General features: G+C 41.1%; 2 protein-coding genes across 3 annotated transcripts in view; one reads left to right on the plus strand and one right to left on the minus strand.

The window, feature by feature from the left end:
• Positions 1-1316: 1316 nt before the first annotated feature.
• LOC141408163 (uncharacterized) lies at positions 1317-2859 on the minus strand. The gene is made up of 2 exons (XM_074008788.1): positions 2011-2859; positions 1317-1434 (listed from the first exon to the last, which is right to left on the minus strand). Exon 1 carries the CDS (start codon positions 2653-2655, stop codon positions 2023-2025), a length of 633 nt encoding a protein of 210 aa, XP_073864889.1. The 5' UTR covers positions 2656-2859; the 3' UTR covers positions 1317-1434; positions 2011-2022.
• MAP3K2 (mitogen-activated protein kinase kinase kinase 2) overlaps positions 2321-18857 on the plus strand; it is an 87246-nt gene continuing 70709 nt past the window's right edge. The window contains exon 1 of one of the 2 annotated variants that reach the window (XM_005572879.4): positions 2321-2845. The gene's annotated coding sequence lies outside the window, so the exon portion shown is untranslated. The remainder of the gene's footprint in view (positions 2846-18857) is intronic. The other variant, XM_065525348.2, reaches the window with a different exon arrangement.

Consider the following 18857-nt stretch of genomic DNA (forward strand, 5'->3'; position numbering starts at 1 on the left):
GGAAGTTAGACAGAGATCTGATGTAGGAGGATGTTTGGCACGCAAGAAGGTCTCTGTCGCTGGCTTTCAGGATGGAAGGGGTCATGTGGAAGGATGGAAGGAATGCAGGTGACCTCCGGAACTGTAGGCAGGCTCAGGAAATGGGGATGTCAATCCTACAACCACAGAAAACTGAATTGTGCCTAAAAGAAGAACGAGCTTGGAAGATCTTTGCAAGAAGTCAGCCCAGCTGATACTTTGATTTCAGCCTTGCAATATACCCTGAGTAGAGAACTCAACCTTGCCCCTGTGCAAACTTCTGATCCATATAACTGGGAGCTAATAAACTGACACTGTTTTAAGTCACTAAGTCTGTGGCGGTTTGTTGTTATGCAGCAACAGGAAAGGAACACGCCACATCTCCTCTCTGAAGTCATCTCTCACTTCCCCAGGCACACCTGTGACATCTTCCTCTTGCCGCTGTGGCACCTGATACACATGCCTCCCATGATGCAGGTCACAGTGTGTTATCATTTTCCATTTACCTGTCTGCCTTCCTCACAGGATTCTGAGTTCCTGGGCAGTGGGGACTATATAATTTCATCACTGTAATCTCAGGTACAGAGTAGGAAGGTGAAAAAATATTCATTGAATGATGGTTTCATCAAGAAAAAAATCCCAAGATCACTAATTTGTAATCATATATACTAAAACAACCAAAGATGTCAGAGATTTAACATCTAAGCAAGAGGAAAAGTCACCAATATAAAAGAGAATGGCAAAAAAGAAAGAATAGCTATTATAACTATACGCATGGGATGTTTCTGAGGAACCCAGAGGTGAATGAAGTCCCCAGGGGTGGTAAATGAGGGAAGGAAGTGGAGAAATGAGCAGAACTATGAGGGGAAAAAATTTATCTCTGGATTACTTAGTAAACAAACACGTTTTTATTGAATGCTTGGTTTGTGGTGACCCTATAACTGTGGCGAACAATATCGATGTTTCAGATTTAAATACTATCCTCAGGCATTCTGAGACCCTCCTTTCTGTGGCATACAGATCTTTGAATGTTAGATTCAAGAAGGTCTTAGATTTATGCATAAAAGTCCTCCATTTTTTAAACAAATAGAAGCAAACTGATTTTCCACTGAGCTCTGTGTTTCTGAGGTGCACATCCTTGTTCCTGTGCCTTTGACACCTCTGTTAATGAATCTGTAATAAAGATTCCTGGAGGAAACCCAGAGATAGTTTGACACTGCACAACAGTTTCTCCCTCAGTCTCTGCCGCACAAGTGCCAGGTCCCTTGACCATCAACCCAAGTTGGGATAGCTCCTTACCTCTGGGTCGGTGAGTCCCATTCCCATCTCTCTCATCTCAAATGCTGCAGTGGAAACATGGTCTGGAATAGGCATGAAAGGGGTGGATCCAGCATGTACCAAGAAACCAAGTAGAAGCTAAACAGGGAGGAACGGTACAGGAAGTTGTAAGGGGTATTTAAGGAAGGGAGAAGAGAGGGGGCGGAAAGATGCTTTCTGGATCAAAGTAGGGTGAAAACCTCGGGATGCCGGTTAGGCACACCACGGAGGGCCTCACCGCTAGTCTGATTAATTTGCATTTTATCCTGTGGGCGATGAGGAGCGAAGGAAAGGGTTTTAGACTCTAGCTTTGGGGGTGGAGTGTCAACTCATGTCTCTGGGCTGAAGTTTCCACATCTGTTAAGCTGGAGAAGTAATACTTGCTGGGCCAACCAATGTACACAACCATTGTTACAACCAAGTATCGATGGTGATAAAAAACTAAACAGAAAACACAAATAACACTTAGCCGGTCTCCAAGGGGGTGGTTTAAGGTTAGGTGGCAAGCCTGAAGTAATTTCTAAAGTCCCTTGGGAATAAAATTCTGAAACTTGAGCCATAAATTAAGAGGCAGATGGCTTTTCTCTTTGCAAACGACCTGCCACAGACTCAGTCCGTCACTGCCTCTGCTAGCTCTGCTACCCTTGGGCCCCGTCCGCAACCCACGTGGGAGACCTTTCACGGGATCTACTCGGAGGTCTGGGATCGAGACAACCCAGGTGCGTAAGCGCCGCACACACGGAACAGCGCAGGCTGCCCGAGGCCATGGGGCGGGGCCGAGGCCGGGGCGGAGCCAGGACTGGGAATCCCCGCGCCGTCAGGCCGGTGGGGGCCGGGCGTGTGTGTGGGCGTGGCGGGCCTCTGCGCAGGCGCCGACCCACTCCCCAGAGCCGGGCGCGCGCCCGCGACGGGTTCCGCTACCGGCGGGCGGAGGGGTGCGCGCGCACGAGCGAGCGGCCGTGACGTGCGCCGCGCTACGCCCGACGTCACGAGTCCGTGTGTAGTGGCGGCCGGGCTGCCTGCCCTCAGCGGCGGCGCCTGACGAGGGTGCCGCGGCGGGTGGGCGCAGCGTTCGGGGATTGCACGGCCCGCGGCGGCGACGAAGACTACGACCAGGAAGCTCGGCTCCCCTGTCCGCGGAGTCGCCACTCCCGCCTCTTCTCCGGTCTCTGGCGACGCGGGCCCGCGGCTTCCCCCTTTCCTGCCCGACTCCCCGCGGGCCTCGGGGTTGCAGCGGCCAGAAGCACCGAGGAGCGCCAGGAGAACCCGGCCGGCCGCGAGGATTGACGCGCCCGCCACCCCGCCCGGCCCAGGCTTCATGTGAAAGAGGGACGGGCCTGGCCCCGAGGCCCGCGCCCGACTCCTCGCGCGCCCCTCCGGCCCCCGGGGGCCCCGCGGCCGCCCCCGACCGGGGGCCGCGGTGACAGGCCGCGCTGGGGCGGAGGGGCGGGCTCGGCGGGGGCGGCCCCTCCTTGGGCCTGCGGCTCTCTACGTCCCTGCGGAGCTGCCGGTACGTGCGTGTGTGCGTGCGTGCGCGTGTGCGCTTGTGTGTGTGTGTGTTTGTGTGTGTGTGTGTGCGCGCGCGCGCGCGTGTGTGGGGGGCCGCGGGCTGGGCGCCGGGAGGGGGCTGGCGGCGGCCTAAGCGCCGCTCCAGGGGCGGAGATTTCGCTGGGTGATTGCCTAACTGAGGGAGGGCGGACCTTGGGCCCCCTACATCCCGTCCTGAAGCCCAGGTCAGCGCGAAATAGGCTGCTGGGCTGTTAGCTGTCAGACACGTACCCTGCAGAGATTTTAGAAGGAAGGTTGCAGCTGGTCTTGCGATGAAGCAGAAATGGTACATGCAGTGAACGAAAAAGTGCTTGTCTTTGCACTGTCACAGTGTGGTAATCTTTTGATGTAATGTTGTTTCCCCCTTTTCACGGAATATTTAGGTAGCACTTACGGTGCCCTTAGTCTGCGCCCGGCAGTTGTTATGTCTTATTTCTCTTCATCTTCCCAGCCCAGTGAAGTGGGTATATCGCCCCATTTTACAGATGAAAACTTGAGGCCCAGAGAGATTAAGGCATTTGTCCAAGGTCATGAAGCTAGTAATCCAGGAAGGCTTGGTTCGAAGACAGTATTTCTTGCAAAAATAAATACGTTGAGAAAATGAGACTAACTGGGCAGTTTCTTTAATGGGACAAATTCTAAACACATAGACGCAGTTTAGTTTTCCTTAAGTAAGATCTTCGATGTCTTTTGCCAAACCATTTTCTTGGCTTAAAAAAAAAAATTTAAAGGATGGCTTCAGATACCTTTACTTTTTGCGTACTAGTACTGGACAGAAAAAATTACTCTCTTACAAAAAAGAAATACATTTGGTAAAACAGCATAGATCTTGAAAAGTTACAAATTTACTTTTGTAGTTTGACCTTGATGCCCAAAGGGAACTCACAGTTGGGTTATTTGCTTGAGATTTCCTTGTTGCAAAATTTGTTGCTGGATTATGTGGCAATTTAGTGATTTGTTAGTTGTCTTATGCAATGTTTTTTAGTTTGATGTCAAATTTTAATATCGTAGAAAGTTTGATGGTGTGATTCTTTTTTCATTTGTATGGAGTGCTACTAATCAGTGTTTATAAGCTAACTGAAAATTCTCATTTTAGCATGAGTTTTGTATTTTTTTAAACTATGGTGAGAGGAAAAAATACGGAGCCAGAGCTCTGTACTGAAAAAAAGTCGATACATTTCCTTGAGTAATTGAAGCTTTGTGCATAATTGCAAATGTTTAACAAATCTATTGATGCCCAATTATACTAGGCCGTAATTTTCCTAGTATATTATCAAGTTGAAGAAAATTTGTGATCTTGCAATCTCTGTGGAGAAAAGGTGAAATTACAAAGTTAACGTGGATGGTTTACAGATTGATTTGTTGTTTGGTTAAAATATAAACATGTTGAATCTTATTGAATTATGTTGTATCTGGTATCATTATAGAATGGTTATCCATGTGCCTGTTTTGAGAAACTAGCTGTTAAAGACTTATCTTAAATAATTGGATTGCATTAGAGATTGAATCTTTTAAGCAATGTTTTAGGTGGAGCTTTTGTTTCTCATTTACTTTATTGGTACCAAAGGGGTAAACTAATAGGTGCTGTATTAAAATAAAGTCATGTTTGATACTCTGCATTTCTTACAGCGTTGGTTTCAGGTTGATTTTCTCTTTCCCTATAGAATTGGAGCTGTTTCCCCCCACCTCCCACTTTTTATTATCAGACAATTTCGAGTATGCAGAAAATCTGGTAGTAGTAAACCACTTGTATCATGATCCTGTAGATAAAACGTTTGTTGGTATCTTGCCATATTTGCTTTATCTATAAATACATGTACAGACATACCTTAGAGATTGTGGCTTTGGTTCTAGACCACTACAATAAAGCGAAATAAGTGAGTCACATAAATTTTTTAGTTTCACAGTGCATATAAAGTTATGTTTGCAATATATTGTAGTCTATTGTGTGCAATGGCATTATGTCTAAAAATGTATATACCTTAATTTAAAAATTATTTATTGCTAAAAATTGCTAAAGAACATTTGAGCCTTTAGAGAGTTGTAATCTTTTTGCTGGTGGAGGGTCTTGCCTCCATGTTGATGGCTGCTGACGAGTAAGGGTGGTTGATAAGGGTTGGTTGGTGAAGTTTGGGATGGCTGAGGCAATTTCTTAAAATAAGACATTAGTGAAGTTTGCCGCATCGATGGACTCTTCCTTTCATGAAAGATTTCACTTTAGCATGTGATACTATTTGATAACATTTTGCTCACCATAGTACATTTTTCAAAATTGGAGTCAGTTGTTTCAAACCCTTTATCAACTAATTGCTTATCAACTATTATCTAAGTTGCTTATCATTGCTTTATCAACTAAGTTTTTGTAATATTCTGAGTCCTTTGTTGCCACTTCAATAATATTCACGTCATCTTCACTAGGAGTAGATTCCGTCTCAAGAAGCCACTTTCTGTCCAGGTGTAACGGGATCACGCTTATAATCCCAGCAGTTTGGGAGGCTGAAGCAGGAGGATTGCTTGCACCAAGGAATTCAAGAACAGCGTCGGCAACATGGCAAAATCTCATTAAAAAAAAATATAAAGGTTGGCCGGGCGTGGTGATTTGGGAAGCTGAAGCAGGAGGATTGCTGGAGTCGGGGAGGTCAGGGCTGCAGTGAGCTGTGACACTGCACACCAGCCTGTGCAACAGAGCAAGACCCTGTCTCAAAAAAAAAAAAAAAAAAAAAAAAAAAAAAAAAGCCACTTCGTTTCCTCATCCATAAGAAGCAGCTTTTCATCCATTCAAGTTTTAGCTCCACTTCTAATTGTAGTTCTCTTGCTGTTTCTATCACATCTGCAGTTAGTTCCTCCACTGAAGTCTTGAACCCCTCAAAATCATCCATGAGGGCTGGAATCAGCTTCTTCCACATTCCTGTTAATGTTGGTATTTTGACGTCCTCCCATGAATCATCAGTTTTCTTAATGGCATCTAGAATGATGCATCCTTTCCAGAAGGTTTTCAATTTACTTTGCTCAGATCTATCAGAAGAATCTGATCACTGTCTATGGTAGTTACAGCCTTACAAAATGTATTTCTTTTGTTTTTCTTTTTTTAGTTTCACAGTGCATATAGTTATGTTTACAATATACTGTAGTCGTTAAGTGTGCAATGACATTGTAAAAAAGCAATGTATACACCTTAATTAAAAATTATTCGTTGCCAAGAAATGCTGAAAGAACATCTGAGCCTGGCTCAGGCTAGCCTAATTTTTTATTTTTATTTTTAGAGTTAGCATCTCACTGTATTGCTCAGGCTGGTTGCAAAGTCTTGGCCTCAGATGGTCCTCCCACCTGGGCCTCCCAAAATGTTGAGATTACAGGCATGAGCCATTGTGCCTGGCTGTATTTCTTAAATTAATGAGACTTGATGGAAGCATCCAAATTGGAAAAGTCAAAATACCCTATTCCCTGATGACATGATCTCTCTTATTTTTAGAAAAACCTAAAGATGCCACCAAAAACCTCTTAAATTTGACAAATAATCCAGTAAAGTGTCAATACAAAATCAATGTACAAAAATGAGGAGCATTTCCATACACCAATAATGATCCAACTGAAAACCAAATCAAGAAAGCTATCTTCAAAAAAAGAAAAAATCCACCTAGAAATGTATTTAACCAAGGAGGTGACAGATCTCTATAAGAACTACAAAGCCCTGATGTGAGAAATTGTAGATGACACAGACAAATGGAAAAACATCCCATGCTCATTGATTGGAAGAATCGGTTTTGTCAAAATGACCATACAACCTGATATGGGTTGTTTGTCTCCTCCAAATCTCATATTGAAATGCAATCGCCAGTGTTGGAAGTGGGGCCTGGTGGGAGGGGACTGGATCATGGGGGTGGGTCCCTCCTGAATGGCTTAGCACCATCCCCTTGATGATGAGCAAGTTCATGTGAGATCTGGTTGTTTAAAAATGTGTGACATCTCTCCACTCTCTCTCTTGCTCCTGCTCTTGCCAAGTGATGTCCTTGCTCCTGCTTTGCCTTACGTCATGAGGCCTCGCCAGAGGCCAAGCAGGTGCCAGCATCATGCTTCCTGTACAGCCTGCAGAACTGTGAGCCAATTAAACCTCTGTTCTTTGTAAATTACCCAGCCTGAGGTATTTCTTTAGAGCAGTGCAAGAATAGCCTAATACACTACCCAAAGCAATCTACAGATTGAAGGCAATCCCTGTCAAAATACCAATGTCAGTTGGGTGGAGTGGCTCATGCCTGTAATGCCAGCACTTTGGGAGGCAAAGGCAGGTGGATCACCTGAGGTCAGGAGTTCGAGACCAGCCTGGCCAACATGGTGAAACCCTGTCTGTACTAAAAATACAAAAATTAGTGGGATGTGGTGGCAGTAGTCCCAGCTACTTGGGAGGCTGAGGCAGGAGAATCGCTTGAACCCAAGAGATGGAGGCTGCAGTAAGCCAAAGTCGTGCTGCTGCACTTCATCCTGGGCAATGGAGTGAGTCTCTGTCTCAAAAACAAAACAAAACAAAACAAACATTCTTCACAGAACTAGCAAAAACAATTCTAAAATTCATGTGAAACCAAAAAGCCCGAATACCCAAAGCAATCCTAAGCAAAAGGAACAAAGCTGTAGGCACCACATTACCTGACATCAACTTATACTGCAAGCCTGTAATAACCAAAACAGCATGGTACTGATAGAAAAACAGCCACATCCATCGGTGCAACGGAATGGAGAACCTAGAAATAAAGCCACATATTTACAGTTAACTGATCTTTGACAAAGTTGACAAGAACACAGACTGGGGAAAGGATGCCTTCCTTCAATTATGGTGCTGGGAAAATCGATCGCCACATGTAGAATAATGAAACAGAACCCTTTCGTCTCAAAAATCAACTCCAGATGGATTCAGGACTTAAATGTAAGATGTGAAGTTATCAAACTACTGAAAGAAAGCCTAGGGAAAACTTCTGGCCATTGGTCTAGGCAAAAAATTTGTGACTAAAACCTCAAAAGCACAGGCAACAAAAACAAAAATAGACAAACGGGACTTAGTTGAACTAAAAAGCTTCTGCACAGTGAAAGAAAGAACAGAGTAAGTAGACAGCCTGCAGAGTGGGAGAAAATATTTGCAGACTATACATCCAATGGGAACTAACGTCCAGAATTTACAAGGAACTCAGACAATTAAAAAAATAATGGTAAATAATCCCATTAAAACATGAGCAAAGGACATGAATAGACGTTTTTCAAAAGAAATACAAATGGCCAATAGGCACTTGAAAAAATGCTCAACATTATTAATCAGAGAAATGTGACTTAAAAATCACACGGAGATATCATCTTACTCCAATTGGAATGACTACTATTAAAAAGACAAAAAAAAAAAAAAAAAAAACCAAAACAGATGTTGGCAAGGATGCAGAGAAAAAGGAACTATAATACACTGGTGGTGGGAATGTAAATTAGTTTAGCCTCTAGGGAAAACAGTGTGGTGAGTTCTCAAAGAACTGAAGATAAAACTACCATTCCATCCAGCAATCCTAGTACTAGGTATCTGCTCAAAGCCAAAGAAATCATTATATCGAAAAGATACCTGCAGTTCTGTGTTTCTCACAGCACTATTCACAGTAGCAAAGATATGGAATCAACCTAATTGTCTATTGGCAGATGACTGGATAAAGTAAATGTGGTATATATACACAATGGAATACTATTCAGCCATGAAAAAGAATACAGTCATGTCTTTTGTACCAACACAGATGGAACTGGAGGACATTATCTTATGTGAAACAAATCAGACACAGGAAAATAAATACCTCATATTCTCACTTCTAAGTGGGAGCTAAATGATGTGTATGCATGGACATAGAGTGTGGAATGATAGATAATTGGGACTCAGAAAAGTTGTGGGGTGGGAGTGGGTGGATGATGAGAAATTACTTAATGGGTGTAATGTACTTTATTTGGCTGACGGATACCCTAAAAGCCCTAACTTCACCACTACACAATCTATGCATGTAACAAAATTATACTTGCACTCAATAAATGTATACAAATACAAATGGAAATAATTTTTCTTTTTTTCTTTTTTGAGACGAAGTTTCACTCTGTCACCCAGGCTGGAGTGCAATTGCACAATCTCAGCCCATTGCAACCTCCGCCTCCTGGGTTCTCCTCAGCCTCATGAGTAGCTGGAATTACAGGCATGCGCCACCACGCCCAGCTAATTTTGTATTTTTAGTAGAGATGGGGGTTTCACCATGTTGGTCAGGCTGGTCTTGAACTCCTGACCTCAGATGATCTGCCCACCTCGGCCTCCCAAAGTGCTGGGATTACAGGTGTGAGATACTGTACGCAGCCAGATATAATTTTTTAACAGAACAGTGGGTGTGCTGGGGTGGCTGTTGGAATGTCACTGTTCTTAGGACTTTAAGATACATGTTTGTACACAAAGACTTGAAAGTTGAAGTGACTCCTTCATCCATGGACTGCAGTATGAATGTTGTGTTAGAAGGCGTGGAGACAACATTAGTCTTGTACATCATCAGAGCTCTTGGGTGACTAGATGCACTGTCAGTAAGCAAAAGGAATCCTTATTTCTGAGCAGTAGGTCTCAACAGTGGGCTTAAAATATTCATTAAAGCATGCTATAAACAGATATACTGTCAGTCATCCAGGTTTTGTTTGATTGCCACAGTACAGGCAGAGTAGATTTGGCATAGTTTTTAAAGACCCTAAGACTTTCAGATTGGTAAATGAGCACTGAGTTCAGCTTAAAGTCATCAGCTGCATTACCCTTAAGACAATCAGGCCATCTTTTGAAGCTTTGAAGCCAGGCGTTGATTTCTCTCCTCTAGCTGTGAAAGTCCCACATGCCATCTTCTTCCAATAGAAGGCTGTTTCGTTGCCACTGAAAACCTGATGTTGAGTGTAGACACCTTCATCAGCTAGATCTTCTGGATAACTTGCTGCACCTTCCACATTAGCACTTGCTGCTTCACCATGCACTTTTATGTTATGGAGGTGGCTTTCTTTAACTTCCTGAGCTGTCCTCTGCTAGCATCCGACTTTTCTTCTGCAGTTTGCTCACTTCCCTCAGCTTTCATAGAATTGGAGAGAGTTAAGGCCTTGCTCTAGATTGGACTTTGGTATAAGGAAATGTGGTTAGTTTGATCTATCCAGACTAGTAAAACTGTGTGTGTCAGCTAATAAGGCTGTTTTGCTTTCCTGTCATTTGACGTGCCTTCCCTACTAATCTTAATCATTTCTCGCTTTTGATTTAAAGTGGGAGTTGTGTGAGTCTTCCTTTCACTTGAACACTTAGAGGCCACTGTAAGGTTATTAATTGGCCTAATTTCATTTAATAATGATTGTGTTTCAGGAAATACGGAGACCCAAGGAGAGGGAAAGAGAGGGGGATGAGGACTGGATGGTGGAGCAGTCAGAACACACCCAACATTTATTCAGTTCATTGTCTTACATTGACATGATTTGTGGCGCCCCAAAGCAATTACAATAGTAACATCACAAATCACTGATCACAGATCACTGTAGCAGATATAATAACAATGAAAAAGGCTGAAATATTGCAAGACTTACCAAAGTATGGTACAGATACACAAAGTGAGCACAGAGTGCTGTTTGAAAAATGGTACCAATAGACTTGGATGATGCAGGGTGTCACAGACTTTCAATTTGCAAGAAAGCACATTATTATCTGTGAAGCACAATGAAAAGTGAAATAAAACAAGGTATGCTTCTACTGAAAGAAAAAAACTATCAAACTAGAATTCTAGACCCTGGAACTATATATTTAAAAAATAAAGGAGAAATAAACATTTCCAGATATTTAAAAAAATAACTATGAAGCAGAATAAAATGAAGCTCAATAAAATGAGATATATTTGTATATTATTTCCAACTGAACTGTTTGAAACTAAGCTATGGACATTATGACATTTTACCCCTCAATATGTCACATGCCTCCCTTAAAGTTAAGGACATTTTTTTACATAGCCAAAATACCATTATTGTTACTTTTCTTAGGTGTTTAGGTGTGATAATTCTTTAATATACTCTAATATATATCCATATTTACATCTCATTCGTACTGAATTGTAATTTGTGGTTTGTGCACCCATCCCCACCAAATCAGGAGTCCATCAAAGTTTATTCATTGCATTTGTTGTTAAGTCTTTTTGATCTCTTCTAATCTAGAGTAGTCTCACCTCTTACCCCCTTTAAAAATGACAGTTTTTTTAAGAGATCAAGACAGTTGTCTTATAAAGTGACTCATATTCTCGATTTGTCAGATTTTTCCCCCCTTATAGCATTGTTTAGCTTGTTCCTGTATTCTCTCTATACTAGTTGTTAAGTGTAAACTAGGTTTAAAGGGTCAATTAGTTTTAATTTAAACATTTTGGGCAAGAATACCTAATAAGTGATTTAATATATTTTATATGCCTCCCATTAGGAGATGTACACTGTGCAGTCCCATTATTTGTGATACTAAGTTTGATTGCTTGGTTGAGAGGAGTAAGGTGAGGTATCACTGCAGTCAGCAAGTAATCTGTGGCATGATAAATTAGCACTGTATTGCTAGCCTGTTCTCTAGTTGTGGTATCTTTTGCAGATCCTTGTCAGGCTAACTTTTAAATTTCAGTGTTAATAAATGTTTGTTGGTCTATAGATGGAAACAAATCACAGGAACTAAAAAATATCCAGCTAGGTTAATCAGAATCTGATTTTGTGGATTTTAAAGATTTTAACAAAGAATTCAAAGTATCCTTTGTTACGAATTTTATAAGAAACCCGTCTTGAAAAAAATGGGAATAACTCAATGCTGGTCTTCCATACTCTTAAGAAGTGCATTTAAATTTTTCTTAGACAACATGTACTGCACAAGAATAGCCAGAAATACAATATAAAGGAAGGGTCGATCTACTAAAATATGTTTTGAGAAATTGTCTCTTTTCTGATGTAATGGGAGGAGCACTGGATTGAGAATCAGATTATTCTTACCATTATATGAAGTTCAAGAATTATAAATTTTTGAGCTGGGCTGTGTGGTGCATGCCTCAGCTACTCAGGAGGTTGAGGCAGGAGAATCCCTTGAGCCCAGGAGTTGGAGGGCATCCTGGGCAACATAGCAAGACCCTGTATCAAAAATCAGGAAAAAAAGAATGATAAATTTTTAAACTTTACTGCATGTTCTTATTTCATAGTGATTGCTTTAGTAATACAACTTTTGTTGTATGCACTTTAGTAAACATTTATAAGTAGACAATTTCTGTTAATGAGGTATGTTTGTTACATTTAGAAGTGAACCTCATTTTTATGAAGCCAGTTATAAGTAAATCAAATATATTGTAATACAAAATTGAACTTAAAAAATCCTTTCCTCTTATTCTCAAAGTGTTGTGTGAGATGTGTATATATATATATATCTATATCTACACACACTTAACAAATTTGAAATGTTAATTTTGTCTTTGTCTTGGATATTCCTGGGATTTATTTGGAACATTGGTTGACTATATTTCTCTTGGTAGTTAATCACATAGTTGCTTTGTAGTATCTTTTGTATTGCTGCCTTTATTATTACGTAACTCTTAGGTTAAAGAGTTAAGATTAGGTCCTAACTCTTAATTTGTTGTTGTTGTTTATGCCTTGCCTTCCCAACTGATAGGAGGATAGGGATAGCATCTTTAGATTCCCCCTGTCACTAGCATACTGCTTTTCTTACAAGTGCTCAACAGTTATTTGTTTGAGATTCCTAGTACCATAAACTTAAAAAGCACTATGAGGTTTATAAACTTTGGAATTTTTTCCATTTGTGTGGTTAGTGATTTAGTGCAGACTTTAATAGTTAATAATGACAAAAGAATAGTTGAATGTATTTTATCAGTATTCTTTGTATCATTCTCAAATTAGGTCCCTTTATTGTCACTGAGAATGTTCCTAGAGCACTCCGTGCACACTTGCCTCTACCATTGTACTTGCCACACTGCACTATAATAATCGCTGTGTCCTTCAGTAGTAAGTTAGTTCATCAAGAACAGAGGCAGCGTTTTATTGGTTGGTACTCTGGTGCCTAGCACAGTGCAGACAGCAGGGATCTCCTTTTGCAGTGCTGTAATATTACTTAAAAGGTGATGCCTCCCCAAATCGTTGATGATTTACAGAAGTTTTGTTTTGAATTTACTGGTTGAGTTTCCTTTGTTTCTTTTTTTCTCCCACATGATACTGGTTTTACTTTAGTTAAATGTAATTTTCTATGTTCTAGGCACTGATTTCAGTATACTTGTAAGATTTTAATTCATTTAATCCCTACAACAACCCAGTGAATTAGTTACTGTTATTATATCCGTAGTGCAGATGAGGAAACTGAAGCACAGGGACAATAAGCAACTTGCTTAGGTTCCCACATCTTGTCTGTGGTGGAGCTAGGACTTGAACTCAGGCAGCATGGCTCTAGAATATGTGCTGCTAACATGCTGCTTTTCTTGCTTTATCAGGGCAATGAGAAAATTGGATTTGTAATATATCTTTCATCAATCAGTATGAAAACATTCTTTGACATTTATATTATGCTATTTAATTCATTGAGTACCCGCTATGTACCAGAGTGAGGATGGTATTTCCAGAAGGCCTTGAAGAGTCGTCAACAGTTGAACTAAGTTAACAAACCTTATACGTTAACCGACTGTGCTTATAATGTGTATTGAAAAAACTTAAAAGTATAGAAAAGATAAAATAAAGGTAGTGAATAGCTGAGACTATGAGCTTGGGATTTAGACCTGAGTGTGAGTCTCAGTTCCACTCTCTCAGCCTCACTTCTCTGTAAAATTGGGAAATAGTGTCTAATTCATAGGGTTTTAAAATGAGGTTTAAATGAGGTAATATGTTTAGGACAATGCCTAGCATATAATAAGTGTTCCAAATACATTATCAGTTATTGTAAAAATCTCTCATAATCCACATGTATTATGTCTATTTTGGTGTACAAAGAAGCTCTCTTATTTAATGTGATTGGGAGGTAGTATTTATTAAATTTTAAAAAGTTATTAATGTAAGGGGAATAAAAATGATACATCCTACCTTAAATATTTATTTTGTTTTAAGAAAACATAGAGGCCAGGCACCATGGCTCATGCCTGTATTCCCAACCCTTTGGGAGGCCAAGGTGGGTGGGTCACTTGAGCCCAGGAGTTTGAGACCAGCCTAGGCAACATGAGGAAACCCTGTCTCTCCAAACAAACAAACAAACAAACAAAAAATTAGGCAGACATGATAGCAAACACACTGGTAGTTCCAGCTACTCAAAAGGCTGAGGTGGGAGGATTGCTTGAGCCCGGGAGGTCGAGGCTACAGTGAGAAGTGATCATGCCACTGCTTTCCAGTCTGGGTAACAGAGTGAGACCCCATCTCAAAAACAGAAAAACCCAGAAAACAAACAAACAAACAAACAAAACCATATAGATGTAAAGCAGTCTGAGTATATGATCCATCTAGAGACGTGTGATTTTTCCTCCTTTTACAGTTGATTCACCTATACCTGATTTAACAGTTTTTTTGTAATTAGCTGTTGAGTCTTTCTAAAATTCAGCTTCATTTTTAAAGAATCAACTCTTCATATTTACAATTTTACTGATTTATGTAGTATTTAAACTTAATGTTATTTTATCACGAACTATGTGTTATAAACTGTAAATTATGATAACAAATATAACTAATTCTTGGTAAGTTGATGGGAACATAAATGTACTGGTCTGATAAAAAGTAAGCTTAACTAGTGGTGAATGTTCAGTAATTTATTGGAGAGAATGGAGAGTGTTGGTTAATTTGCCAAATTAGTTTGTTAAGGATGTTGGATAAGAGAAAATATTGTTGCCTTGCCTTCTAGTATCTCTGAGTAATTGAGAAAGTATAATACAGATATTTTAAAAAGGATTCAGCACTACATAATAATAATATGTCAGTTTTGTTTCAGCTCTTTCAAGTTTTTAAAATTTGTGCCTTTGGTTTTTCTTTGTATTCTGGTACCTTGAGGATGTGTAGTTTTTTAAGATCTCCATTTTCCATGTTTGTCATCTTCTGTCAGTATCTTTGCATTCTAGTAAAGCTTCTTAGGTTTGACCTCTGTAGCCACATCAGTAGTTCTTTTCTTTATACCCTCCAGTATCTATTAAAAATATTTTTTGTCTCACAGTTTTTATGGTGGTTGTTTGTTTGTTTTGAGACAAGGTCTGTCTCTGTTGTCCAGGCTGGAAGGCAGTGGTGTGTTCTCAGCTCACTGCAGCCTCTGCCAGTTGAATCTGTATTATCTTGGCAGTCCTAGATCTCATCCGTTTCCTTTTTCATGTTGTCTTTGTTTTGCATCTCAGCCTAGTCTCCTGTTTGGCTTTCTCTTCCTGTTTTATAAAGACAAGTCTTCTGGCATTGAAGCTATCATACAATTTTCTACAAATTTCAAACTGTATCTTAGGAAGCAGAGGTAATATTTGATTGTCTACTACGTGCCAGAAAATTTACATTACATTTTTAAACTTCTTAATAATTATGGTATATTACATTTTCCTGATTTTACAGGTAAGACTCAGAGTCACATAGTGAGTGCAGTTGGGATTTTGTGTGGCTCTTCCAGTTACAGCAAAGATTCCTGATATTCCTGCTGCTTCCACATTGCTCATATTCTCATTATATTCATCATTCTCTATGGTAAATATATGCCCTGGAATATATATATTCTCTGTGATGAATGTGTGCACTGGAATCTTCTGGGGATAGAGCCAATGTAGTTTAAAAAAAAAAAAAACCACTCAAATTTAGATGCTATTCTAAATAGCTTTTATAATTGCCTACGTCTTTTATAATTGCTAAGTCAGAGTTCTGGTAAATTTTTGGGTAAACTGGAATTATTTCTTTATTTGTATTACATATGCTTTTCAGTGGGATGACAATAAACTCATCTATTTTAAATACATTTTATGGGAAGTAGGTTCATTTTTCTGATCTCTAGGAAAAGTAATATGGGAGAGTTTAATGTCCATAGTTAAAGGATTTATTTTAATTTCTTGAAATGAATAGAGTGAACATTGGGTATTTTCATACCATATTTCCATGGTATGTTTTGATTTCTTTCTTTCTTTTTTTTTTTTGAGACAGGATCTTGCTGTATCATTCAGGCTGGAGTGCAGTGTCAGGATCACTGCTCACTGCAGCCTCGACCTCCCAGGCTCAAGCAATCCTCGCACCTCAGCTTCCTGAATAGCTGGGACTACAGGCACACGATTATACCTGACTAATTTTTAAAGTTTTGTAGAGGCAGGATCTCTGTATTGCTCAGGCTGGTCTTGAACTCCTGGGCTCATGCAATCCTCCTGTCTGAGACTCCCAAAGTACTGGGATTATAGGCGGAAGCCACCGTGCACAGCATCAGCATGATTTTTAACTAGTTGTAGACTATTATTCTGAGTAGGCTATGAACAAAACCCCCAATATCTCAGTGGCTTAAAACAACAAAAGGTGTTTGTTTTGCTCATATCATGTATTCATTGAGGGTCAGCTGGCAGCTCAGCTCAACATTTTTGTCATGCTTACTTTGGGTCCCACTTTAGGACCTCACGTGGGAGCAGCCACTGTACGGAACTGCCGGGTCCAGCCTGCAGACCCTGGCTGAATGACAGATGCACAAATGCACTCAGACACAGGAATCCCGTGAAAGCGTGGGCTAGGGGACTGGGCGCCCGCAGACACCCAGGAGGGTGCTGTAAAGAGTCAGCAGCTGCGGCCCTGATAAGCCGGCCCTGCAGGCATTTATTCAGTATAGATTTAATGACAAAGGCCTTGAGTCAGCACACTTGTGGGCAGGTCACATGGTCACGCCCCACCCCCTCCCGCCCCAGCAGTCCTGCGCGCGGAGGACTAAAGGCCAGGTTCCAAGGTCTGAGTAAACTTATCCAGATCAGTTTCTTTACATTCCCTTGTTACCTAACCTAAACTTTCAGGCACCAGATAAGAGAATCTGGCTGCCTTCAGCCAAATCTTTTTCCAAAGCTTTTGTAAAACCTTCTGGCCTTCCAAGAAGGTTTTCATCTTTCTATAATTTTTCCCACCACCCTGACCAATCTCCTACATCTCTACCTTTTCTGTTTTTAGCATCAGATTTTGTTGATAGGAGAGTACAGATGTGTGCAGCAGGTTTGTCAGGCATGGTGGTAACTGCTCATATTCCGGCTTTGCATCCTAGAATTAGTAAATCACATAAAACAAACGAGTATAATTAGCAACATTTTTTTTTTTCCAATCAAGGAATGACCTGTAGTGTTACTTGGCGCTTAAGTTCATTGTGTGCTGTTACTAAGGAACCCCACTGGTGGTATGTTAATCTCTCTCAGCCAAGCAGGCCAGTTGTTAGAAGCTGGGAAGGGGGTGTGTTTGTCTACGTAAAAGGGCAGAAGAAAGGTGGATTTAGAAGATGAGCTCAATAGAGTATAGCAGGTACTGGTTGCAGTCAGAATGAGAAAATTAATCCCAGCACTTTGGGAGGCTGAGGTGGGTGGATCACAAGGTCAAGAGTTTGAGACCATCCTGGCTAACATGGTGAAACCCCGTCTCTACTAAAAGTACAAAAATTAGCTGGGTATGGTGGCACACGCCTGTGGTCCCAGCTACTTGGAAGGCTGAGGCAGGAGAATCACTTGAACCTGGGAGGCAGAGGTTGCAGTGAGCTGAGCCCAGATTGCACCACTGCACTCCAGCTTGGTGACAGAGTGAGACTCTGTCTCAAAAAAAAAAAAAAAAAAAAATTAATAAAGCATAGCAAGGAACAGATTATCCGGAGTGAATGGTGTCTGTGTCCAGAGTAGGATTCACTCAGTCTTCTGCCTTGTCTTCTTCAGCATCCTGTCTGGGGCCTGTGTTGTCCGAGGAAGCCTCATTGTCTGGGGCTATGGGTCCTGTAGGGTTGTTTTCTTTATTTCTGGTACCGTGTTGGGTCCTAGCCACGCCATGGTATGGTTTGATGCGTTGTGCTGGAATCCAAAGAGGACCTGAGGGGGTGTGAACACAAGCATATCCCCTCCCTGACGTTAACAATTCATTTGGAACACAGCATACATTACTGTTTATGTCTTTTCATAAAACCGCAGGTTTTATTTCTTGAGAGGTTTTAGCAAAGTGCTTTTAAACAGCTGATTGAAATTTATTTAAGTTTAAAAAATTAAGGGTAAATATGGCTTGTGCTAGTAGTGTTGCAGGGTCCTTACTCATATTCCCCCTTTTCTGTTTTCTGAGCATATTTTTAAGGGTGGATTGGGTACGTTCTACTATGGCCTATCCTTGGGGGTTATATGGCATGCCTGTGGACTGTTGGATGTTCCATGTGTGACAAAATTGTTGAAATGTGAGCTGGCATAAGCCAGACCGTTACCAGTTTTAATTTTTGTGGGCCGTCCCATAAATGCAAAAGTTAAAAGAAGATGTTTCATGACATATCAGGTGGACTCTCCAGGAAGAGCATGAGTGCTAATTAAATGAGAATTGGTATCAATGGATACATGTACATGTCTAAGTTTTCCAAATTCAGGGACGTGTGTAACATCTGTTTATCATAACTGATGAGGTTCTAGTCCTCTAGGGTTAACACCTGTTGAAGGAGGGGATGTGCCTGTGAACTGGCACTATGGGCATTGTAGGATAATTTGTTTAGCTAGTCTCTGGGTAAGTTGAAATTGTTTAGATTGGTGGAAAAATTGATTCAATTGGATGGCTTGGTCAAGCAGTGATGTCATAACCTGTAGGTCTGCTTGATCATTGCCATAAGCCAGCGGGCCAGGCAGTGAGCTGTGGACCCAAATGTGTGTAATAAAAATAAGATGTATACGTTGATCTATCAATTGCTGAAGTTGTAGAAAAAGTGCACACAGGGTGGGCTCCAGAGTGGACTTAATGAGGGCTGTCTCAAGGTTCCA

This window comes from Macaca fascicularis, chromosome 12 (genome assembly GCF_037993035.2).
Source record: "Macaca fascicularis isolate 582-1 chromosome 12, T2T-MFA8v1.1".
In the NCBI taxonomy this organism is placed as follows: Eukaryota; Metazoa; Chordata; class Mammalia; order Primates; family Cercopithecidae; genus Macaca; species Macaca fascicularis.

What these genes read in the sequence shown, in the direction of transcription:
- LOC141408163 (XM_074008788.1), bottom strand. Translation starts at nt 2,655, where the DNA reads ATGAAGCCTGGGCCGGGCGGGGTGGCGGGCGCGTCAATCCTCGCGGCC.